General features: G+C 42.2%; 1 protein-coding gene and 2 long non-coding RNA genes across 6 annotated transcripts in view; 2 read left to right on the top strand and 1 right to left on the bottom strand.

Annotated features, from left to right (window-relative positions):
- Window positions 1-13,988, top strand: part of LOC116743733 — a 43,847-nt gene extending 29,859 nt beyond the window's left edge. Inside the window, exons 2-5 of one of the 2 annotated variants that reach the window (XR_004346872.1) lie at window positions 3,415-3,561; window positions 11,137-11,298; window positions 13,345-13,532; window positions 13,851-13,988. This is a non-coding gene — a long non-coding RNA (uncharacterized LOC116743733). Of the gene's footprint in view, window positions 1-3,414; window positions 3,562-11,136; window positions 12,769-13,344; window positions 13,533-13,850 lie in introns of those variants that run through there. The other variant, XR_004346871.1, reaches the window with a different exon arrangement.
- The window catches only part of ZFHX3 (zinc finger homeobox 3), a 241,888-nt gene continuing 235,564 nt past the window's right edge, over window positions 12,575-18,898 (bottom strand). The window contains exon 10 of the mRNA XM_032612614.1: window positions 12,575-14,979. Within this exon, the coding sequence (XP_032468505.1) occupies window positions 13,346-14,979 (1,634 nt within the window). The 3' untranslated portion in view covers window positions 12,575-13,345. The remainder of the gene's footprint in view (window positions 14,980-18,898) is intronic.
- LOC116743732 lies at window positions 14,968-18,894 on the top strand. Of its 3 annotated transcripts, XR_004346870.1 has the most exons (4): window positions 14,968-16,072; window positions 17,134-17,798; window positions 17,886-18,029; window positions 18,520-18,894. It is a non-coding gene; the product is annotated as an uncharacterized LOC116743732 (long non-coding RNA). The 3 variants fall into 3 exon arrangements; XR_004346869.1 differs by having other exon boundaries at window positions 14,968-17,798; window positions 17,894-18,029; XR_004346868.1 differs by having other exon boundaries at window positions 14,968-17,798.

The raw sequence follows: 18,898 nt of genomic DNA, 5'->3' as shown, positions 1-18,898 counted from the left end.
TAATGCTGCAATGAACATTGAGGTGCATATATTATTTCTACTTATAGTTTTCTCCAGATATATGCCCAGGAGTGGGATTGCTGGATCATATGGTAGTTCTATTTTTAGGTTTTTAAGGAACCTCCATACTGTTCCCCATAATGGTTGTACCAATTTACATTCTCACTAACAATATAGGAAGGTTCTCTTTTCTCCACACCCTCTCCAGCATTTATTTTTTGTAGACTTCTTGACTGGTGTGAGGTGATACCTCTTTGTAGTTTTGATTTGCATTTCTCTGATACTGATGTTGAGCATCTTTTCATGTGCTTTTTGGCCATTTGTATGTCTTCTTTGGAGAAATGTCTATTTAGAGCTTCTGCCCATTTTCTGTTCAGGTTGTTTGGTTTTTTGACATAGAGCTGTGTGAGCTATTTGTATATTTTGGGCATAAATCCCTTGTCACTTCATCTGCAAATATTTTCTAGCATTCTGTGTCTTGTCTTCTCGTTTGCTTATGGCTTCTTTCACTGTGCAGAACCTTTTAAGTTTAATTAGGTCCCTTTTATTTTTGGTTTTATTTTCATCACTCTAGGAGGTGGGTCAGAAAAGATCTTGCTGCGATTTATGTCAAAGAGTGTTCTACCTATGTTTTCCTCTAAGAGTTGTATAGTGTCCAATTTACATTTAGGTCTTTAATCCACTTTGAGTTTATTATTGTGTATGGTGTTAGAGAATGTTCTAGTTTCATTCTTTTACATGTAGCTGTCCAGTTTTCCCAGCACCACTTATTGAAGAGACTGTCTTTTCTCCAGTGTATATTCTGGCCTCCTTTGTAATAGATTAATTGACCATAGGTGTGTGGTTTTATTTCTGGGCTTTTTATCCTGTTCCATTGATGTATATTTCTGTTTTTGTGCCAGTACCATACTGTCTTGATTACTGTAGCTTTGTAGTATAGTCTGAAGTCAGGGAGCCTGATTCCTCCAGCTGTATTTTTCTTTCTCAAGATTGCTTTGGCTATTTGAGATCTTTTGTGTTTCCATACAAATTTTAAAATTCTTTTGTTCTAGTTCTGTGAAAAATGCCATTGGTAATTTAATAAAGATTGCACTGAATCTGTAGATTGCCTTAAGTAGTATAGTCATTTTGACAGTATTGATTTTTGCAATTCAAGAACATGGTATATCTCTTCATCTTTTGGTGTCATCGATTTCTTATCTTACAGTTTTCAGAGTACAGGTCTTTTGCCTCCTTAGGTAGGTTTATTCCTAGGTATTTTATTCTTTTTGATGTGATGGTAAATGGGATTGTTTCCTTAATTTGTCTTTATGATCTTTTGTTGTTAGTGTATAGCAATGCAAGAGATATCTGTGTATTAATTTTGTATCCTGCAACCTTACCGAATTCATTGATGAGCTCTAGTAGTTTCTGGTAGCATCTTTAGGATTTTCTATATAGTATAGTATCATGTCATCTGCCAACAACGACAGTTTTACTTCTTTTCCAGTTTGGATTCCTTCTATTTCATTTTCTTCTCTGATTGCCATGGCAAGGACTTCCAAAACTATGTTGAATGAAAGTGGCAAGCATGTGCATCCCTGTCTTGTTTCTCATCTTTGAGGAAATGCTTTCAGCTTTTCACTGTTGAGTATGATATTAGCTGTGGGTTTGTCATATATGGCCTTTATTATGTTGAGGTAGATTCCCTCTATACCCACTTTCTGGAGAGTTTTTATCATAAATTGGTGTTGAATTTTGTCAAAAGCTTTTTCTGCATCTACTAAGATGATCATGTGGTTTTTCTTCTTCAATTTGTTAACATGGTGTATCACACTGATTTGCAGATATTGAGGAATCCCTGCGCCCCTTGGGTAAATCCCACTTGATCATGGTGTATGATCCTTTTAATGTATTGTTGGATTTGGTTTGCTAGTATTTTGTTGAGAATTTTTGTGTGTATGTTCATCAGTGATATTGCCCTGTAATTTTCTTTCTCTTTTTTTGTGGTATCTTTGGTTTTGGTTATCAGGGTGATGGTGGCCTCATAGAGTGAGTTTGGGAGTGTTCCTTCCTCTGCAATTTTTGGAAGAGTTTCAGAAGGATAGGTGTTAACTCTTCTCTAAATGTTTGATAGAATTCACCTGTGAAGCCATCTGGTCCTGGACCTTTTGTTTGTTGGGAGTTTTTTAATCACAGTGTCAGTTTCAGTGCTTGTGAATGGTTTGTTCATATTTTCTATTTCTTCCTGGTTCAGTCTTGGAAGATTGTACCTTTCTAAGAATTTGTCCATTTCTTCTAGGTTGTCTGTTTTATTGGCATATGGTTGCTTGTAGCAGTCTCTTATGATCCTGTGTATTTCTGTGGTGTCCATTATAATTTCTCCTTTTCCATTCTAATCTTATTGATCTGAGTCCTCTCCCTTCTTTTCTTGATGAGTCTGGCTAAAGGTTTATGAATTTTGTTTATCTTCTTAAAGAACCAGCTTTTAGTTTCATTGATCTTTTCAGAAAAGAGACTGGACAGATGTGATGAGATAGATGTCATCTAGTGAATGACATTAGTTAAGGCTTTAAATATAGAGGGAAAAGTACAGGGTGTGTTTGGAAGGTAGACTGGTGTTAGTGGAGCAGATTATCTGCAGATAAGCATAGTGGGAAGGGTACCCTGGAACAAATCTTGAGAATTTTGAAAGCAGGTAATGAGTTAACACTTAAGTTTTTCACTGATCATGGATGTATTATTATATTACCAATTTAAAGTAGGATCAAATTTCTACCAAAATAATAAACATAACAAACAAATATAAGTTGACTTTCACACGAATGACTAGTGTCTGCTGAGGCCAGATTTTTAGCATTCTTCTGTGTTACTTATAAGGTAAGCCCTTTGAATGCAATGAATTCATCTCAGAGTGCCACACTTCCAAGTTATTGGATTTCCTTGAGCCACATTTAGTTAGCCTGAAAAATGGTCTGCGTGAAGGACGTCACTGAAATAAAAGTGTTTCTTTTTTACTTGAATTACCTTTATGAACAGTGATAACCCTTATATCAAGGGGGAAGAGCTGAAATAGTGTTTTACTGTCAGTCATACCTCTGCTTCATGGGCTGACTTACAACTTCAAAACCTAACAACTGGTTTTTCCACTCTATGTGGCATTATGGCAAGGCAAAAAGTGGCCAGAATTATGCATTTACGTACATTTCTTTCACTGCTCATCACTGTGATTAAGCAAAAGGATGAAGCAGTTTCAAACTTTGATCCTAAGAGTGAGTCAGCATCTGTCATGTTCAGGGAAGTGTGTTGGGGAAATCAGGCTCCTAAGTTAATCACACCTTTTGGGAAATTTCATAAGCATAGGTAGTGACTTAGAAAGGTATGCAGGACTCTTACCATATATATCTAAAAACTATATTTGACTTCTACTTTCAGCTGAGATGGAGCAATAGAGACCAGATGTACCTTTCCCAGCTGAAACAACTAAAAACACAAGACAAAATGTATTAAAGAATGGTTCTTGAGACACTGGACACTACACGGTGAAGAACAGTGATCCCTGAGAGATGAGAAACAAATAAGGTAAGCCCTTTGATTATCCCACCCTACTGCCTTAAAGAGAGTTTCCAGGTTACAACTTAGGGTGAGGAACCTAGGTGGAATCCAGCAGACTCCCTGAGCTGAGGAGATAAAGGTGAGTCTGCGGAAAGCAAGGCAGCTAGAATTTGCAGGACAGAGTACCAGAGAAGAGAGACCTCTGGAGATCTTCACAGGGTCCTCCATGATTATTCAGAAAAGTGCTGACCAGTGCATGCATCATGCATGTTAGGAAACTACTTGAGGCTGAGAAAGAACCAGCCCAAAAGGTAAGAGGGAACAGCACCTGATGCACATACAGGGTCAGAAAAAGTTCATGGAACATTTGAGTAGAGTTCTCAGAAGTTTTGTTCTTCAGTAATGGGGAATAATTAGCCCTTGGTTAGTGTGCTGGTCCTGCCCAACAAAACCTAAAAATAAGATATGAAGGGGTCAAACAGTTTTTAAGTAGCTTAAGCACATACCAGAATAAACTGGAAATTTTTAGGAATACAAAAATATCCAGCCCTCAACAAGGTAAAATTCACAATAACTGGTATCCAATCAAAGATTAGTAGACTTTTAAAGAGGCAAGAAAACACAATTCATAATGAGGAAAATAATCAAACCAACCTAGAACTTACATAGATTAGGAGAGGATGACAGTAAAGCAGTTATTTTAACTGTATGTGATATGTTCAAAAATAAAGTGGAGACATGGAAGGTCAAAAATGAAACACACTCATTCCCTGTATGGGCTACCAAAAAAAAAAAAAGAAGCACACAGAGTAAAGAGTGCCCTGCCTCTGAAAAAGAAACCTCACCAAACCAGAGCATCAGTAAGCTATGAGTTAACTTAAAATGGTCTAATACATATATAATTGGAATCCCTGAAGGTGAAGGGGAGAAGAAGTGAAGCAGACAGAAAAAAAAAAAAAGATTTGAAGAAATAATGGTTGAAGGATTTCCGATTTTGACAAAAAGTAGTACCTCACAGATCCATGAAGCTCCACAGAACCCAAACACAAGAAACATAAATGAAACTACACCAAGGCACATCATAACATGATGTGATAAAACTAGTGATAAAGAGAAAAAATCTTAAAAGAGGAAAAAAGTACAGTAAAAAATAAGGATGGCAGCAGACTTCTTATTAGAAACAATTCGAATGAGACAACAGTGGAGCAACATCTTTACACTACTAAAAGAAGCAAGTTCAGCTGAATGCAAATCAGACTTTGAAAAGTATTCAAACAACATCAAACTTAGAACCATATAACAAAGAAATCAAAGGCAGGTACTGTATGATAATATCCTATCTACAGGCAATATGCCAAAGCTTCATTTATATGTTATTATCCTCAGAGAAAAGGAAAAATGACTCACCAGTCATACTGCATAGCCTTTACCAGCCCTCTCATACCAGTATCAGCAATCTTATTTCCAGTACCATCACCGTTTCTGATTAAAAATGGAGAAAGTTCACAGAGCCATAGCTTCCTAAAGCCTGTGTCACTGATGAGTTCATATATGCAGAGGCTATACTCAAGCCCTTTCTCTGGGCTAATGTAGTTTTTACTCAGTTGTTCCCATGCCTCTTCCTGATGTTTATTTTGCAGGTTACTAGAACAATAGTATTTTTAAAAGCTCTTCCCATGTTTTGGGGTAAAACGATCCTCTTGCTGCATTCCTTTGGTGATTTCCTCTTTCAATTTTGTTTCACGTACAATTCATTCACTCTCACAGTCTCATTTTAGATACTGCTGCTCCCAACCTGTGTATTCAAACCACCTCAAAACAGGCAATGGCAGTGAGCAGATTGTCACAACCTACTCCATTTACTCTATTATGTAAACCCAGACATTTAAGTGCTCACCCGCCAAGGCATGGTGAGGTAGGAATGTCTATTCTTGCAAACAAAAGCAAACTAAGCCATCCTTTTCTCTGACCAAATTAATCACTAGAAGTTGGACATGGGAAGACTGAAGCAGAGATTCAGTACAGTCCTCCTGTACAACTCATGAGTAGAAACACCCTGAAAAATCTCTACGCCCTCTGAGATATGTACAGACAGGTAAACATCAGCTATAAACATATGGCAAAGGCTTGATGGGACTGACTTATATAACTTATGTAAGTCCCCAAACCCTCTGTGAAGTAAAGCAAGGGTTAGAAAGCTGTGATTCCAGGACTTCCCTGGTGGCGCAGTGGTTAAGAATCCGCCTGCCAATGCAGGGGACACGGGTTCAAGCCCTGGTCCAGGAAGTTCCCACATGCTGCAGAGCAACTAAGCCCATGCGCCACAACTACTGAGCCTGCACTCTAGAGCCCCTAAGCCACAACTACTGAGCCCACGTGCCACAACTACTGAAGCCCGTGTGCCTAGAGCCCATGCTTCATAACAAGAGAAGCCACTGCAATGAGAAGCCTGCGCACAATGAAGAGTAGCCCCCGCTGACCACAACTAGAGAAAGCCCACGCGCAGCAACAGAGACCCAATGCAGCCAAAAATTAATTAATTAATTAATTTAAAAACAAAAAAAAAGCTGCGATTCCAAGAGACCTACAGCAAAGAAGTGGAGAGTTAATACTGACAATAATAGGAGCAATAGATATTCAATACTCAGTATGTACCAGAAAGTGTTTGAAACATTTTACAGATATTAACTTATTTAATCTTTAAAAGAAACCTGTGAAGCAGGTACCCTTATCCTCATGTTACAGTGGGAGTAATAATGCAATCCATGTTACAGTGGTGGAGCCCCGTCAGTCTGACTCGAGCCCGCTCTCTTGACCACTCTCCTAATGCTGTGTGGGGAGAAGGAACACTGGACAGAGGCTGAATGCACGGTCAGTGCCTTCTCCCCTCACTCATTACCTCACTCTCCTGACCACCTGGGATCAATGTCACCTACTCTGCCTACTTTATAGATCATTTTGAGCAGCAAGAAGTAATTTTACAAAACTTCACAAAATATTTTAAGTGTCAAGCCAATAGAAAGCATTACAGAGGGGGTCTAAAAGACAGCAGCAATGCATAAGGGGGCTTTTGGAAAGAGCAGTGTGTTGCGCATAGGAAGGCAAGGCAGAGTGAGTGTCCAAAGCAGCTTTTGGTGTTACGGAAGCAGAGAATGTCTACTGATGCCTTTGTCACTTGCTACTCTTTGTTGTTTCTTAGCACTCATTTCTCAGGCCAAGGGATCTTGCCCCAAGAGTTAAACAGTTCATCTGAAAGCTTGCATTCTTATATTAAGAAGGGATCCCTAAATTGGATTAAACAGTCTCTTTGGTCCATATAGATAAGAAATGAAGCAATCATAAAGGATAAAGAACAAATTTATTTTTCATCTGGAATTTAAAAACTCGAGAAGATAGCTTGAGAGGAATCTAAGCTAAATGATAAGACATTTAAAAAATATATGCCCCTAGTTAAGAAAAGAATGAAAGAGGGAAGGAGGAGAGGAAAAAAAGGAAGAAGGGAAGAAGGAAGGAAGGAAGGAAAGGAGGGAGGAGGGAAGGGAAGGAGGAAGGGAAATACCCACCATCTTTGCTGTGAAATAAAGGTAATGGAAAGCTTTGTCTATTATAATGGCCCTGAGAGCACTAATTTTGCAAGTTTTGCCAGAGCCTTGGCTGGTCCACCCCCAGCAGAAATGTACAGAGACTGAGCAAGCACATCTGTCCTACTGTAATTAAGGCTGCAGAGCAGCAGGTGCAAACTTCTCATCCTTCAGCTTGACTCTTAAACTGCTTGGGTTCTTGTAACTTAAAGTCAAAACTTGTTAAAAGTGAGATTTGTAAGGTCATTAGTCTATAACAGGAGCTAGGCACTCCAGACATTTCTTTAAATCAAAATTAGAAACAGCTACCCTACTAACACATATCAGCCAGCCGTACTAAGATGTTGCCGTTTCACATTTTCTGGCGGGCGGGGGGGAACTATTAATTCCAAGGAGACTAATAGCCACATGAACATGATATTGAAGCCAGACTGGAAGACTTCTTTTCCCTTTAGTATAAAGCTTTTTCAGTAACAGAAAGAGTCCCTTACCCAGCCCTCTCTCGATGTAATTTAGGTGCTTATTTTCTTGTTAAAAATTTATCTTAAGAAGAATTTGAATTGTAGTCACCTTCTTCCAAAGAGCTGAAGCAGCAAAACCTTGCTGCAAAACTAGTTCCATTTAAAATATTTCAGTGTGATCCTGCCAGACCCTAAAATAATTATAGCCTAGAAAGGCAGATGTGGCTTTGGGTCTGAACAAGTTTTACCATACTGTACCTTTTCATGGGGTCAGAAGAAAGATCAGTGACATAAGTGTATGCCAAGAAAACACATTGAGGTAGAAGCCATCTGCTTCTGCAGGAACACCCAAAAGAAAGGTGCAATGCCTGGGGAAAGAGCAGGGTTTCATTAGGGACAGTGATACTACCTGTTTGGCATAGAGGTTCCAGCTACCAGTGAGGGAACCAACTTTTCCTTTCTGAGCTCTAGTAATGCCTGTACCAGTTGTAGAATTCTTTGAAATGTTGAGTTAATAGGGTCACTGCTGCTTCTTGAATGCCTGCTGCAGGAACTAAGAAAAAAGACTTGGTGGACAATGGCTGTCTAAGCCAATAGAAGAGGGTTTCAGAGCTCAACCTCTGGGGTAGAAAAGACCCCTGTTGGCTGAGGACAGATGCTGCAGACCTTGCAAGAACACAGCTAGCTTGCAGTGCCATCCAGGCCTACTGCTAGAGTTGTGTAAATTATTTATGGGCTTTGGCTATAAATTAGAGATGAATGGAAGGCCTTTGGGCCTGATCTTGAATGTACTATTAATGAATGTCATGCATTTTCTGCTGTAAGGGAGGGTTTTTGATAAGAGGACCAAGTCCTCTTGTATATAGGAATTACTAATGCTATTACTGTTTTGAAGACTGGTCTTATCTCAAATTCTGCTCTAACAGGGGTTTAAAAAATCCTTTGGTAGGAAAGGTAAATGTAGTCAATCATCCATTTAATTCAACTCACCTTTCATATCCTTCCGTCATAAACACTGGATCTAATTCCCATTTCAGAGAAGTTAAACTTACCTCTTTCCTCATCATCAGCAAAACTTCCTTGCTTGTGGTTGTCCCAGGTATCTAAAATTCTCATATAAACATTTGAATTAAAAGTAGAAATGCTATTAGGGCTCTTTGGGGCCAAACATCATCCAAGCTGTCAGGCTTACCCTTCTCAAATAAGCTAGTCAGCACCATCACCAAAACTTCCTGCACTTTCATGAGTACCAGGAGATACAAGGACACTTAGAATTACCAAAGAGCTTGTGTACCTCAGAATAAGTGTCCCTGGCCACACAACCTCAGATTACTGTTCAGACTTACACCTTGCCAGCCATCAACCTCTTTCTCACACATGTACACACAAACTCTGGTGACAGAAACAAGAACTTTTGCTCATATTTTTTTAATGTATCACAATGAGCAGGAAACATACTTGATGAAATATTTTCAAAGGAGTATATTCAATTACCATCTACAATCAACTTAACTATGACAACAAAGTTTTTGTGACAAATTTTTTCAGTTTGAAAGTTCCATGTGGTTCTGTTAGTCTCCATGTATTTTGGTACAGTTCGAGATCAGCATTGTTACAGTAACAAAAAAGCTAACAAGACTACATTATAGAAAAACACCAAGAACATCATTTTTGGTTTCACTTGCTCTATTTTTTTTTTGTTTTTTTTTTTTTTTTTTTTTTTTTGTTTGTTTTTTTGTACACTGCAAAGGCTGTTCATATACCTCTTCACCTCAGGGTCACGTTCATGTATGCTTTCTTTCCTACCCAAACTTGCCCCCCTCCCCTCCGAAGAAAGTAAACAAACAAACAAAAAAACTAGTCAAAGCTTTGTTTCACAGTGGGCAGTATCTCAGCGCCAACAAACAACCAACTCAATTTATGCTTCTATTTAAAATGTTTTAATTTAATTTATTATTTAAAAAAAAATATATGTCCATGAACATCAAGTGCACTGGCTTGGGTCTCTGCCTCTCTCTCCTGCAACTTCCTGCCATGCCTGATAAGCTCAGGTTTAAACACGTGCTGTCTGTGTTACCTTATTTTCAATTGTGTAAAACTTTGGCCACATTCATCTCTTTAAATAGCTTTTAATTAAAAATAGAACTTCCTAAACTTTTCCGTGTGTGTGTGTGTGTGTGTGTGCACGCACGCATGTGTAGGTGTGTGAATGTGTTTCCTTCTTAAGTTTCTTTTTGGAGGGTGGAGGAACTAACTCCCATTCTGTGGGCCCATTTGGTGCTATGACTGATTGGTGTCTGGCACCAACCCACACTGTGGAGATTCAGAAAAAAAACAACCAACCAAAAACACGAAGTATCAATGGAGGTGAAGAACTAATTCAAAAAGAAATTTGAGATATCCTATTCAGCTACGGACTATGCAGCAGACAGGAGTAAATTCTCCGAGTGGGACCGATCTAAACAGTCGAGCATTGTAGTGAATTCATGCTTTGTAAATGATACTGGTCACAGCCATGGTGGATGCCAGCCCACAGACATCTAACTAGCTCATGTTTGACCTCTAAGCTTTACCATCACCGACTGCTTTGCTACTTCTAGGTTAACGCTGAGAAGAATTTTTTTTTTGAATGAACGTATATGTGGGCGGTATACTTGTAGAGGAAAGCATTAAGCGTGCAACCCACTCCAGGTTGAAACACTCACATAACCCCACTGAGGAACACTGGTGGGTGGAAGCATGCTTAGTCAGTCTACCCAACCACCTTGCTATTGCCGAACACACCCACAGGTCGAGGCATGGCATAACAAAAACACTGACAGTCACTCTGCCTCACAGAGGGAGGATGGCATGGTAGCTCAAAAAAAAAAGAAAAGAAAAGAAATGAAAAAGAAAACACTTTGGGGAGGGGTGGCAAAATTACAAGGAAATGAACTTAAAGTTGAGGGGGGGAGGGAAAGGGATAGAAATTGCACTATTACCAAACAGTTACCATTTTTAAAAACAAAGTTTTCAGAAAAGACCTAGCAGAATTTGACAGATAAAACTAGTGTTAAATTGTTAATTGGTATCACATAGAGAACCAAAAACAAAAACAATTTTTTTCTATATGATACAGACACAGAGTAACATACAACAGTTAAATGGCAAAAAATATATATATATATATTTCATAGAGTTACAAACAAGATAAAATAATGGAAAACAAAAAACTGTACAACTTCAAAATTTAAAAATGTTCATCTCAAACACAGGGAGAAATACAAGAATTCTTGTTAAAAGAAATAGCTTGTTAAAACAGCAAATGTTTTGCGTACTTGTTTTTGACACCTTATGCTATGACTGGATACTGGTATGAATAGTTAGATGGTATTCTTTAGTACTTCTACTTAAAAAAAAAAAAATTAAAAAAGGAATTTGCACTGTGCATCAGTCAGCCTAGTTAGAAATATATACAACAGTTCAGGATCTACTCTTTCATTAAACTAAAAACAAATTCATAAAAATAAAATAGTCCCGGCTAAAAAAGAAAAAGAGAAAAAAAAGAAATTCATTTTCAGATCTTGGAATGCTCCAGTCTTTTTGCAAAGTCGATGAGTGGCTTCAGCACTGGGGAAGAAGCCCGAAAGGTGACCAGATGGAACCTGCATTCACAGTCTTCAAAGTTCCCTTTTGAAACATAAGGAAGAGAATGAAGGGGAGAAGGATTTCACACTTTCGGGGTAAGGGGAGATTTTTTTCTGTTGATGTTTGGCTATGAAGGTGAAACAGCAAAGCATCTATTTGTCTCCAAAATCTACGTTATAGCAGCACAAAGGTTTCCTTTCAAAGTTCAGACCGCTTTTTTAAGATGAGAAAGGGTGTATGTTGCGTTGTGTTGTGTGTTACAGGAATACGGATATTAACATAAACACAAGTGCCTCACACACAGTTCCTTTTTTGCTCTCTGTACGTACATTGCTATCTGCTTCTTTGTTGGCTGCGCTCTGGATCACTCGCTGCTCAGACTGCCTAACACAAGGACAAAAGTTTGAAGTAAAAAGTGTGTCTTTTGGTATATGGAATTGTCTTTAACAGCTGCCTCTCTGCTTGCAGAAGAAGCACATAACAACCTGGGAATCTTCTGTTTTACTCTTTCTTTTATTAAACTAAGTCTTGTTTATTTAAATCAGAAACAAATTCTCAAGTAACAAGAACCCTTTCCCTTTTTTCTGCCTCAGCAGTGAAAGGGTGTGTCTTTGGATTTTATTTAAAGCATGAAATTTCTTTTTCTGAGAGAGGAAAGAAAACAAAACAAAAACACAGAAACCAAACCCCTAACCAAAAACTTTTTTAGAAAAGAAAAGCACACAGCCCAATTACACAAACTGAAACAAATGCTTTAGTTTAGGAAAAGAATATTTGAAGCATCTACCAAACAAGGAGGGGACAAAAAGGGTGAAAAGAAAAACCAAAGGAAGGATAAATAAAAAATAAATGTACAAGGCTAACAGACATAGGTAACTAGAATTATATGCCTTTAAAAAGTTTCAACTCCCCAACCAAAAATAATCTGTGAGGATCCTAATGACCCCTAGAACCCTTTGAAATTCTTTCTTTAGTTTTATAAAATAATTCTGCAGCTACCCTCTAAGAAACGAAGGCAGCTACCTTAAGTGGGAGATTATAGGGTGGGAGGAGGAAAGAGAAAGTGGAATTAAGGGACAAAGGGGAGAAAAGCTTAGGTGAATCAACGGATTGCAATCTATCTGCTAGGAATGAACAAGACAACATCAAGTGAGGAGCTGTCAGCTGGACCATACAAAAAGCTAAATGTACACAAAAGGGTTTTTTTTTTTTCCTTTTAAATCTACCATACTGCTTCAGTTCATTTCCAATGCAACAATCTACTCAACACCAAAAATGGTCATATCTATCATAAATACAGAAAGTCAGTTTTTAAAACTTATTTTTTTAAGCTACAAGTCCTCAACACTCTGTGTGTGGGTTGTTTTTTTGTTTTTTTTTCTGAAAGTGGGAGTGCTTAACTTTTCCCCTTGAAATTGGCTTCAGCAGAAAAGCTATTCTTAAAATCCCCAGAAAGCTAAAGCAGTTCACATTGTTTTTCTCAAATACTTTCTGCCCGTTTTTAAATTAACAAAACAAATAATCTTTTCTGGAACGAAAACAAAAACCAAAAAAAAAAAAAAAAACCCCAAAAAAATAATATATATAAAACAATGATTCTGAAAACAGAACAAAGTGTGAGCCATTGACCTGAGAATAAAAAGACATTACATTTCTTTTTTTCTTTTAGCAAGCCATTGGTATCTGAATGCTAAGATAGCAAGAAATTTAAAACTGTAACAAGGTGGACTGCTTTCCCATACAGTGCATGCCGGGCTCCTCTGTGCTATCAACGTGGGGCATTTATTGAAAAGGGGCAAATATACAAGGGGTTTAAGCTCCAAAGACATAGGGAGGCCCTGTGGACTTGTTTCCCAGACCAAATAGTACCTTCAAAAGGACACAATGTAACAGGGTTAAGTTTTTTCTGTTTTCTTTTTAATATTAGAAAAGAAAAGACAAGAATGTAAAATCACCGGCATAGATAGGTATATGGGAAAACAACCCACGCTTTTTCTTCCTTTTTTTTTCCTTTTTTTTTTTTTTTTTTTTTTTTTTTTTTTGGTTAGAAGCTTTGGAATTGCAGTTAGTCTATTTTTGAAATTGGTTTGTTATTAATTTTTTTATTTAAATTCATTTGTTTGTATTGTTCATCTTCAAAGCTTACAATCTGAAGGTGTCCGTTCCTACACTGGTCAGACCACTGTCCTTGGGGCAGCTGGGGTCTTTGGGACCCTCCACCGGGCTCGCCGGTCCGTCGGACTTTTGGCTGAGATCCGTGTCAGACTCCTCCGAATAGTCGTCTGTTGGCATCGAGGGCTGAACCCCTGAGGTGCTGCATGAACTTGAGGTAACCGTTGAAGATGAGGAGAGAGGAGGAAAAGAAGGGGGCTTCGCGGCCGAAGCCCGGGAGACCACTTGCGGCCAAGACTTCCTGGAGGCGTGGGGGGAAGCGGAGGACGAGGAGGGGGCGGCGGCTGACAGGGGAGGGGGGCTGTCGTTTGAGTGAGCGGCAGACTGCGAGGTAGATGCGGTGCTAGGATCGGGGAAGCAGGCAGAGTGAGGTAATAAACTAGGGTGCTCTTTGGCGTTTCTTGCTGCTCTCGTGATTGTTCTGTGTTTGTGCAAGGCCGACTCGAGATGTTGACTCAGAGCTTCCTCCCCACAGAGCGCGCTCTCGCACGCCAGGCAGTGGTACGAGCCGCCGCCACCACCGCCGCCGCCGCCGCCGCCGCCGCCGCCCGTGGGGACGTGAAGCACCATCTCTTGCAGGTTCACCACAGACTGGCCGAAGAAGCAGAGGGACTTCAGGTGGCTCCTCGCCGCCTCCTCGTCACTGAAGCCCGCCTGGCACTTGCGGCAGACCAACTTGTACTGCACCTTTGGAACAATGAAGGGGTCGTAGAGGGAGTCCGCACTTTTGCTTTCTGCTTCTGGCTCTTCGGGGGGTTTCGGCAGGAGGGGGGACACCTCACGGGGTGCGTTTTTCTGCTCTTCTGGTCTGGGGGATTCTTTGGCAGGGTCTTTGTCTGGGGAAGCAGCCCCCTGGGGGACTGGGGTTTGGCTTGCTTTGGGCTGCTGCACTTTTTGCTGCTGCTGCTGCTGCTGCTGCTGCCGCTGCTGCTGGATGGCCTCCTGCAGACTCTGCTGGTATTGCTGGTACTGCTGCAGTAGGGAGCCCGGGGACAGCCCCATCAGGGCCTGCGACAGCGCAGGGCTGTAGGGGAACAGGCCTTCCATGCCGTACATAGGCTGCAGGTACCCGCTCTGCAGGGCGCCGGGGATCTGGGGGGCGTAATAAGGAGAGAAGCCTGGTACAAAGTAAGGGAGGAACTGGCTCGTGAGCAACGCTGTGGGGTCCGAAGTCAAGGCTGCCTGCAGGGCCTGCAGCTGCGCAGGGTCCACCGCATACTCCATGGCGGGCAGAGGTGCTGAGATCGTGGCTGCGGCCGCCGTGGGGGCCTCTCCTTTCTCCTTCTTGGGGACGGGCAGGGGTTCCCCTTTCCCTTTGTGTGCCTTTTCCTTCTCCTTTCCCTTCTCACCATCTCTGTCCTTGCGTTGCTGTTGCTGCTGCTGCGGCGGGAGCTGCGGCGCGGGTGGCGGCTGGGCTGCTGGCGGCGGCGGCGGCTGCGGTTGGGGACTTGGCAGAGGGGCCGTCGCCGCGGAGGCCTGTGCTGGCGTGGGGGAGCTCAGCGACGCTGAGGGTGGTTTATTTGGTAATCCAGACGTGGGGAGGCCGGGGGAAGGAACTGTTGTGCTGGGCAGACCCATCAAGTTCGGTTTAGGAGACGTTAAAGCTGAAAGGAGTGGAGACAGAGAAATCACGTGTCAGTCTGGGGTGCTGAGGCTAGTGCTAAAGATGTTTCACCTGTGTCACTGGCACAGGGTCTAAGAGCTCAAGGTTTGAACTTGGAGGATCCTGTTGATCCAACGGCTTTCCCGCCAGGCCCCGGTTGGGTAGCCTGTATTCTAATCCGGACCCAGCCCTGGGTCAGCTCCCATACCAGCTAAACAACTTCCAACACCTTCCTGCCCAACGTGCCACACCCATCCCACTCGGTCACGTTTTCTCTGCTGCGCTCCCAACTCTGCCCAAGGCAATTTAGTCTGGAGGCCCCCAGACAAGCTGCTGCCAGCCGGGACCCATCGGAACCGATGGCCTTCATCAAAAGCCCCACAGAAATAGTACAGTCAAGAGGCCCCACCAGAAGCTGTCTGCAGAAGACAGCAAAAGCAAGAAACCCGGCCAGACACCAAGACCACCTGAACAAACACAACAGGCTCTACACATGTGCCTCTCTGACCGCCACTGTTGCAGGTGAATGGATGTGTTAGGAGGGCACAGAGAGGAGGAGCAATGGGAAGAAATGGAAACAATCCATTCAAGGTAAACAGTGGCACTGCTTTGGCTCAGCTGATCTGCTTTAACAAATCTGCTGAAAAATGTAACCACCTAGGAATAGGATTCTGTAGTCCACTGGAAAAATGAGCATTTTCTTCTCCTGCCCCTCTCTGAATGACATACGGGAGGATTAGGACTGCAGATGTGTGAGAAAGCAGCCACAGGAAGAGGAGAGGAGCAATGTCAAAGTGCTGGCACCAGCAATTCCTAAGACATCACAACCTACCCCAGGCACCACTGCTTACGGGTGGCAGACCATGTCACCAGGCGCACGCAGGACATCCTCAGCCCCATCCTCAGTCACACTCAGGCCTAATCTACCACTACCTGTAAAGCCTTCACCCAGCCCCAGAGCCTGACCTCCTCCCTGAGCCATATCTCCTGGGTTAAATCTTTTGTTTCAGGGTGATGGAGGGCTGCTGCTGGTTCATGAAGACTAGCAAGGTAGCGGTGAAGGACAGCACTGACCACATCCAAGACACTAGATGGTATGCATCCCTCCTCTTCAGAGGACACCAAAATGTACTACTTTATCTGGACCACCTTCAGCAAGAAAGCTGGGGTGGGGTTCCAAACAAGTCACTGTCTTCATGAGAAAAAACACTCTGAAGCCCAAGCCAGGTGAAGACAATGTTGATTTCTAGCTCCAGTGGTGGTGCAGTATTCCCTGGGCTATCACGCTGCATTAAAAAAAAACCTCAGATTTCGGGTGAAGAGAACAAGGTTGCCTCACGTTGCCAGTCCCAGCAGAAACAGGCATTAACTTTTTCATAGCCAAGGAGGATGCCTCCCTCAGCATCACATAGTATCATTAATTGACTCTTCCAAAATGGCAGAAAGGGACCACTGAAATTAAGTCATCCAATTTCCTGAATGTACTTACGGGACTGAAATCAGAGGAGAAGATGTGTCTGACTTACTTAGAAAAACTCAGTAAAGGCTTGTTGGTTAAAGTGGCACAAAGCAGATTATGAATTCCAACTCGGGACATGGCTTTGTCTATTTCTAGGCAACAGGCTTGCTCCAAGTGTTAGGCTGGAGCTGTAGGCAGAGCCCAATGACCAGTGGGGGCAGAGAAGGAAGCGCCTATTGATCTCCCCATCCCTCTGGCATCAGGCTTCCAGAGAAGAACTGACTTCCTCTACCTTGAACTGACAGACAGTGCAGAAGACAGCTTCAGTTTTAAGAAACATGTACTGAACGTCTGCTATTTACCAGGCTCTGCACTAGCCACGTGAGATAAAGTAGCTCAATACATTCTCACAATAATTCCGTGGCTTTGGTTTTCTTATCTGTAAGATCAGAACCACACAGGCCACTTCATCCCCCTGAGGCTGAGAGTCACGTACTCCTGGAGTTGGACTGACGAGGTATGGACTGTGGCTGACACACATCTGCCGTGTGATATCGGGCCTATTAGTTGACTGCTTGGAACCTCAGCTTTCCACAACAGATGGATGTAGGGTTTAAATGGAAGCTCATATGGAAAGAGCTTACCATCGGGCCTGACGTATTAAACACAAGTTCTTTCTTTCTTTCCTAATTCCAGATGCAGTGCTCCTGGGAGCTGCGGTACAGTCAGACGGTGGTAACTGGGGCGGGCCTGGCTGCTTTGAATGATTAAGAGCTGATCTGTCTTCCTACCTGGAGTCCACTCTAAGTGCTCAGAACCTGAGTAGCACTAAACATATACCTGTTGACTGACTGGCTCGTATTGGGTGCTGTGGAAGGAGTACATAGCACTGGGAGCCCGGCTCCTACCCTAGCTTGTTGAATGGTCTTGACCTCTCTGGGCCTCAGTTTTCTCATCTGTAAAACAAGGGGAATAGATCAGACATTTTGACTCTAATATTTTCACATTATTATGAAATGTTGGGCTTTCCCAAGCCCCTCTTCCAAGGTCCTGGGCTGCAAGTGAAGTTCAGTGCCCAGCCACTTTCCATAGTCTCTTTCTTGGCTTATGTCTAGCTGACTTTAACATCATTCTGTGACATTACTTGCCAACACATGTAAGCAACGACTTCTCCATCTTAATGCTTTCTTTTCTTGTTCTTCTCTTTGGATAAGAAACTGGGATCTGGAATGAGGTAGCCCTCACGTTCTGTAAAACACTGCTAAAATTATAAAACTTGGATTTAATTCAACCAGAAACCAGGGCTGCTCGGGGAAGCAGCAGAACCACTTCCACCCTGGGAAGAGGGCCATGTTTTGAAGGTAAGGAGGCACTCTGAGGGGCTCTCCTTTGGTGAATGTGTACTGGTCAACACAGGCTGTGGAGGGACCCGCTAACTTGTGCCTCAGTCTCACAGGATCCTGGAGGTGAAAGTCCAATTTAGGGAAGACAGCTGGATTCAGAGAAGACGGGTGAGGGCAGAGGAGGAGGAACAAGAGAGGTACACAGAAAGAACTGCGGCACTCCCTACGAAGTGGAAAAATAACTACCAAGTACGTGACTCTGAATTAGAAAGGGAAACGGGCAGAAGAAAACGAAGGGGTGTTACCATTAACATTTTTGTCTCTCTGGAGGACTAAAACATGTCAGTCATAATTCAGAACCACAGTGCCCAATACGAGTTCCTGGTCACTGCATTCCAGTACAAAGGCAGTCTATTTAGAAACCAGGGACTTCCCTGACGGTCCAGTGGTTAAGACTCCGAGCTTCCACTGCAGGGGGCACAGGTTCGATCCCTGGTCGGAGGACTAAAATCCCACGTGCCCCGTGATGCAGCCAAAAACCAACCAACCAACAAAAAACACCAACGTAACACTCTATTTCTGACTCGAAGAGAACCCCAGGAGTAAGGCTCTACCATATGAGAGCATCTTCCTGGTAGCATCTCTCCTGCCAGAGCACGTCTCTGAAGGTGGGACCACAGGGGAAGGCAAAGAGTTGACTTAAATTTTCTTGAACCAAAATGTTTTATATTTTCAACAGATATCGAGATGGGATCTGCATTTCCCCACAAGGACTGAATGGAAGGGTCTATAATGGAAACTGCTGTCTTGAAAATACCCCAGGATCTAGTACGCCAGAACCCTGAAGTTCATGCCTGTAACACACACCCTGCTGGTGTTACTGAACACCAGGCACGAGAATGGTTTCAGGAGACTGTTCCAACCACAAGATCCCCATCCTTGAACTGGCAAGTCAAAGAGTCGTGTACACTACAGCTCTAGGGAGACTCAGCGGAAGGGACCTGAGGTTTTATTGCTGTTAGAGAACTTGAAAAGGGAAGCTTCCTATCAGGCCAACACTCGGAGGTTTTGTGTGACAGCCATAGAAGAAGCGCTAATTGGGCGGCTATTTAATACTG

Source organism: Phocoena sinus, chromosome 19, assembly GCF_008692025.1.
Source record: "Phocoena sinus isolate mPhoSin1 chromosome 19, mPhoSin1.pri, whole genome shotgun sequence".
Classification (NCBI taxonomy): Eukaryota; Metazoa; Chordata; class Mammalia; order Artiodactyla; family Phocoenidae; genus Phocoena; species Phocoena sinus.
The sequence above is the reverse complement of the archived record's forward strand: the minus strand, read 5'-3'. Positions and strand labels throughout refer to the sequence as shown.